Consider the following 6481-nt stretch of genomic DNA (forward strand, 5'->3'; position numbering starts at 1 on the left):
CGAAAACACATGAAGAGATGCTCAACATAACTAGTTATTAGAGATTCCAATCAAAAGCCTTTTAATAAATACTTTTTATAGTCTGAGGAAAGAAAATTTTTTTGGGGGGTTCTTAAGGCTGCACCTGTGTCACAAGGAGGTTCCCAGGCTAGGGGTCTAATCAGAGCTATAGCTGCCAGCCTAGACCACAGCTACAGCAATGCAGGATCTGAGCCAAATCTGCGTCCTACAGCACAGCTCATGGCAACACTGGATCCTTAACCCACTTAGCAGGACAGGGATCAAACCCCTGTCCTCATGGATACGGTCTGCTTCATTACTGCGGAGCCATGATAGGAATTCCTATATTCTGAGAAATTTCTGCAGGGCCTTCTTCATATCTTTGTTCCTGAGACTGTATATCACAGGATTAAGAAGTGGGGTCACAACAGAATAGAACAGAGTCACAATTTTCTGTGTTGGAGCATCATGCTCAGGGTTTGGGCTTCCATACATGACCAGTACAGAGCCATAGAACAGTGAAACCACAGCCAGATGAGAGCCACAGGTGGAGAAAGCCTTTCTTCGTCCAGCTGCTGAAGGGACTTTCAACACAGCTCTAAGGGCCAGAGCATAAGACACCATAATTAAGATAAAGAGGATGATAGGCACAGGACTTAATGTAGAGAAGAGAAGCTCTATCACAGGAGCTTTTTTGCAAGTGAGTGCAAGAAGAGGACTTGGGTCACATAGGAAATGGTCAATGATCCTGGATCCACAGAAGGACATTTGGGAGACAATGATGATGGGAATCAAGAACCAGAGGAAACCAAGTACCCAGCAGCTGACCACAAGATTGGTGCAGAGACGTGCAGTCATGAGAGTGGGGTAAAGTAGAGGCCGGCAGATGGCAAGGTATCGATCAAATGCCATAATCGCCAAGAAAAAGCATTCTGTAGAACCCAAGGAGAAGAAAAAGTAGAACTGGAGAAAGCATCCAGAGAAGGAGATGACCTTGTTGTCAGAGAGGAGGTTGGCCAGCATGTTTGGGACAGTGGAGGTGACATAGGAGATCTCGAGGAAGGAGAAGTTGGCGAGCAGGATGTACATGGGGGTGTGGAGTCTCTGATCCCAGCGCACAGCACAGATGATAGAACCATTGCCCATGAGGGTCAGGAGGTAGACCCCAGCGAAGAGCAGAAAGAGGAGGATCTGTCCGTGCCTGGAGCAAGGGAAGCCCAGGAGGATGAAGCCGGTGATGGTGCTGGAGTTTCTGGGGGTGTTGGAGATGTTCATGCGTCTGGGAGCTGTGAAAGCACCATCAAATTATTGAATAATTGCAAAGACAGATGGGGACTCAGATATGCATTGGAACCATCCTGGGGAATGCAATAAACATTTATATGTCAATAGTTACTATTTATCTAATCCTGAAATATTGAACTGGCTTAGTGGTTGGGTTGTAAAAACACGAGAAGTCAATGATATCAGTAGACAGAGACATTTCCTTATTTTGCAATATATAGAAACATGCTTGACATTTAAATAATTATTTATAAAACTCTTCAGTAACTATAACTGAGGTCAAGAAATAGATTATCATTTGCACCCTCAAATCTCCTCTCATGCTCTATCACAATCACTACCTCTGCCTCTCTCTGTCCCTCCAGTTGAAACATTCTCCTTTCCTGATGGTAATCACCTTCCTTCTTTTCTTTATTTTAATAACTAAGTATGGAGGTTTCCTGTCGTGTCTCAGTGGTGATGAACCTGACCAGGATCCATGAGGATTGGTGTTCGATCCTTGGCCTCGCTCAGTGGGTTAAGGATCTGGTGTTGCCGTGACCTGTGATGTAGGTTGCAGATATGGCTCGAATCTGACATTGCTGCAGCTGTGGCATAGGCTGGTGGCTACAGCTTCCATTAGACCCCTGGCCTGGGAATTTCCAAATGCTGCAAGTGCGAACCTATAAAGCAAAAAACAAACAAACAAAAACCCAAAACAAAAAAACTAAATATGCATTCTGAAACACAATTTTTTTTAGTTTTGATTGTTTTTATACTTTCCATAAATGAAATTATGGTATATGTAGTACTTTTGTATGGCTTCTTTTGTTCAACAGTAAGTTTTTTGAAATTTATTTTGTGGCATGTATCTATAGTTTGTCCATTTTTACCACTCTATACCACTACAGTCTATGAATAAACCACCACTTATTAAACCACTATACTACAGTTGGGTATTTTGGCTATTTATACTTTACAGCTATTAGGAGTAGTGCTTCTATGAATATATAGTTCCTTTTTTCTGGTTGACCCATGCTTGCATTTCTATAGGCTGGATCATAGGGCGTATGTATCTTCAGTTTTCACAGATTAAGCTAAACACTGTTCCATCATTATTGCACTGTTTATCACTCTCACTGACAGTATATGAGACCTCTGATTGTCAACATCTTTTTGCAATGTTAAGGTCTATATTTACCAGAGCCTGGGGAATTAAATATAGACTGAATTTTAATGGATTCTCTCTTTTTTCTTTTCCTTTTGTAATATCAGACTTAGTAGTTGTCTTCCTGACAGTGGGTTTTTTTTTTTCTTTCTTTTTTTCTTTCTTTCAGAGTAGATGCTTATGTCAGAACTGTTTTGCTTTCAAGGAAGAGAATTCTGAAGATGATAAAGAAAACTGTCTCCAAACTTGATTTAGGAGAACATTTTAATGCATGATGTAATTTACAGCCACTTTTATCTTTTATAAGATTTGAGTCTTGTGATCTGCCTTATGATTTAAGAAGACATATCGATACTGCACCCCTTCTTTTTTCATATGCTTCTCTCAAGAGAGAATTCTTTAAAGTGGGTCACACAGGAACATCTTCCTGAGCAGCAAATTTCAATAGAGCCTTTGTCATCAGCTCAAAATCAGTTTGCCTGAGAAGTTACTTTATTAGACATGATTAGGAATTAGTATAATGCTTTGCACTTAGGCATCTTTTAATAAATATTTAGAAAATGGTATACATTAATGATGGCCATTCTGGTACTTCATTGTAGTTTTGGTTTGCATAAATGCTAGAGATGGTATAGAGAAATGCTATTGGTGGGAATGTAAATTGGTACAACCACTATGGAAAACAGTATGGAGGTTCCTCAGGTAACTAAATATAGAACTATCATATGATACAGCAATCCCACTTCTGGGCATATATCCAGACAAAGCTTTCATTCAAAAAGATACATGCACTCCTATGTTCATTACAGCACTATTCACAATAGCCAAGACATGAAAACAACCTAAATATCCAATGACAGGTAAATGGATTAAGAAGATGTGGTATATATACACAATGGAATTGTACTCAGCCATAGGAGAACGAAACAATGTCATTTGCAGCAACATGGATGCAGCTAGAAATTCTCACACTAAGTGAAGTTAAGAAAGACAAATACCATATGATATCACTTATATGTGGAATCTAAAATATGAAACAAATGTACCTGTGTACAAAAAATAAAACAGACTCACAGACATGGAGAACAAATTCTTGTTGCCAAGGTGGAGGGTTGAGGGAGTGGGAGTTTGGGGTTAGTAGATACAAGCTATTACTTTTAGAATGGATGGGCAATGAGGTCCTACTGAGTCCAGTCTCTTGGGCTAGAACATGATGGGGGATGATATGAGAAAGGGAGTATGTGTGTGTGTGTGTGTGTGTGTGTGTGTGTATATGACTGAGTCACTTTGCTGTACAGCAGGAATTAGCACAACGTTGTAAATCAACTATAATTAAAGAAAAGATATTTAGCTGGGTAAGCCACCATCAATATTTTCAATTTAGTGATATAATACTATCACAGCAGAAATTGACACAACACTGTAAACTATAGTGTAATAACAATAAAATAAAATTAAAAAACAAATGTTATAAAATGAATGAATAAATGCATTTTTTTAACTTCCAGAAAGAGATCACACCAACATAGCTACTTGTGGACAAAGCCGACTTAGACTCTGTGGCCATGGAACGAGGGACCCTTGGGACTACTGGAATCACATTTTCTCTTTTGAGGTACTGAACTAACTTGTTGATTTTATTTGGTAATGCATTCTACCAATTTCAAGAGGAAAACATTCATATTAATTGTAGGAAATAACTGCAGCTTACTTCTGTTAATACATTTCCCAGTCACTTAGGGTAGAGTTCCTCCAGTTAAGAGAAAGGATTAGCAATAATCTAGTCTTGCTCAAACAGGCCTTTGATTTCTGGGTCGTGAATATGACTATGCAAAATCCATTAGTTCTTTTTCTAGCTATGTTAAACTGTGGAACCTGATATTATTGATTTAATGTTAAGATACATGTAGCAGGAAACTTGAAAAGAAGAGAAAACTTTAAATTTCTTTGCTTCCTCTTCCAATCTTGGCAGAATGACTTTGGATGATTATATGTTTATATAATGAGTTTATATTTTTCTGGGTTAAAAAAACATTGTTAAATAATCCTGCAGTTCAGGCCTTGATTGTCTTATAGCCTTGGTAAATAGGAGATGCATAAGGAACATGAAATGTGTCTATTTTCCATTATTTTTGAGAGTTGGCATAGACTCTTCACAATAGTCTCTCTGAAATATTCAAAAGCAGTAAGACCTCATGACACTGTAAATCAACTATACTCTAATAAAAATAAAATAAAAAGGGAGTTCCTGTTGTGGCTGAGTGGATTAAAAATCTGAATCGTATCCATGAGGATGCAGGTTCGATCCCTGGCCTCACTTGTGGGTTAGGGATCCAGTGTTGCCATGAGCTGTGGTGTAGGTTGCAGATGTGGCTCGGATCCCGTGTTACTGTGGCTGTGGCATAGGCTGGCATCTGCAGCTCCAATTTGACCCACAGCCTGGGAACTTCCATATGCCGCAGGTTCAGCCCTAAAAAGCAAAAATAAACAAACAAATAAAAACTCTCAAAAAACCCTCCCTGCAAAAATGGCAGAAGGTGTTAGGGAAGGGGTAATTGATTACAGCATATTTTTGTTTTTTTTTTTTTTTTTTGGAGAGGAAGAAAAACTGTGACAGGAGATTAATAAACTGTTAATGTTTTGAAAATTATTAAATATGTGCAGAACTGTCCATCTTTGAGCCACATCTAGTTACAGATTTTATATGGTTTCAGTGACATGGGGGACTCATGTGGCTGATAAAATTTCCCAAGATCCTTGTAGTTTATGTCTACAGTTACCTCAGGTCTTTCAGTACCTCATATGTGGGAGGATTTGGTTCTTGTACCATAAACTTACCCTTTCTAAATGCCCTTTCCTCTCAGATTTTAAGGACATGTGGCTAGGGACTGAGATTAAGTTTCAGGTACCACATATTCATCTCTTGAAGGTGAACTTAAACCAGACATAAAATATCTAATATGTATTTGCATTACTTGATACCATTTTTATTGAGGATGAAAATGTTCAGAAAGTGGTATTTTAAAAAATTTTTTTATTACTCAAATGAATTTATCACATCTATAGTTGTATAATGATCATCACAGTCCAATTTCACAGGATTTCCATCCCACAATCCAAGCACATCCCCCCACCCCCCAAACTGTCTCCTCCAGAGACCCTAAGTTTTTTAATGTCTGTGAGTCAGCATCTGTTCTGCAAAGAAGTTCAGTCTGTCCTTTTTTCAGATTCCACATGTCATCAGAAAGAAAGCGGTATTTTATTTTTTTAAAAAAACTCTTTTCCATTATGGTTTAATTACAGGATATTGGATATAGTTCCCTGTACTACACAGTAAGACCTTGTTGTTTATCTACTTTATATATAGCAGTTTGTATCTCCTAGTCCCAAATCCTAATTTATCCCTCCTCCCACCGCCTTTTCCCTATGGTATCCATAAATTTGTTTTCTATGTCTGTGAGCCTGCTTCTGTTTTGTAAATAAGTTCATTTGTATCATGTTTTAGAGTCCATATATACTGATATATTTGTCTTTCTCTTTCTGACTTACTTCTCTTAGTATGATAATCTCTAGGTTCGTCAGTATTGCTGAAAAAGGCATCATTTCATTTTTCTTTTATGACTGAGTAGTATTTCATCATGTACATGTACAGAATATGGCATTTTCTGAAGCAATTCTCTGTTTTTCTGAAGTATTTTTCCTAATGCCCTTTTCTTTGAATGGGAATTTTAGTTAATATTGGAGCCATAATGATACAATAACTTCTAATGAATAGAAGGAGTCAGTCAAAAGAAAATTGGCTATAACATGCAAAAGTCATTTAAGAACTCTAAATTTCGTAAAGGTAAAAAAGTCATTTTTAGGTCTACAGTTTAATACCAACTAAGAGAAAAGTCATTCAGTTTTTCCATAGGTGAAAATAATTTATTACCTTTTGTGGTTAGGACAGTTTAAATCAAAGTGTTTTGGAGTTCCCTTCATGGCTCAGTGGTTAACGAATCCGACTACCATGAGGTTGTGGGTTCGATCCCTGGCCTTGCTCAGTGTGTT

At 37.9% G+C, this 6481-nt stretch overlaps 1 protein-coding gene across 1 annotated transcript; it reads right to left on the reverse strand.

Moving 5' to 3' along the window:
• Window positions 1–342: 342 nt before the first annotated feature.
• Window positions 343–1293, reverse strand: LOC100153366 (olfactory receptor 11G2-like). Its single transcript, XM_001924785.2, has one exon. It carries the CDS (start codon window positions 1273–1275, stop codon window positions 343–345), a length of 933 nt encoding a protein of 310 aa, XP_001924820.2. The 5' UTR covers window positions 1276–1293.
• Between the last annotated feature and the right edge of the window lie 5188 nt (window positions 1294–6481).

Source organism: Sus scrofa, unplaced genomic scaffold (genome assembly GCF_000003025.6).
Source record: "Sus scrofa isolate TJ Tabasco breed Duroc unplaced genomic scaffold, Sscrofa11.1 Contig740, whole genome shotgun sequence".
Lineage (NCBI taxonomy): Eukaryota > Metazoa > Chordata > Mammalia > Artiodactyla > Suidae > Sus > Sus scrofa.

Bases quoted from the DNA above. Each gene is read 5' to 3' on its own strand.
- LOC100153366 (XM_001924785.2), bottom strand. From the start codon at position 1,275: ATGAACATCTCCAACACCCCCAGAAACTCCAGCACCATCACCGGCTTC.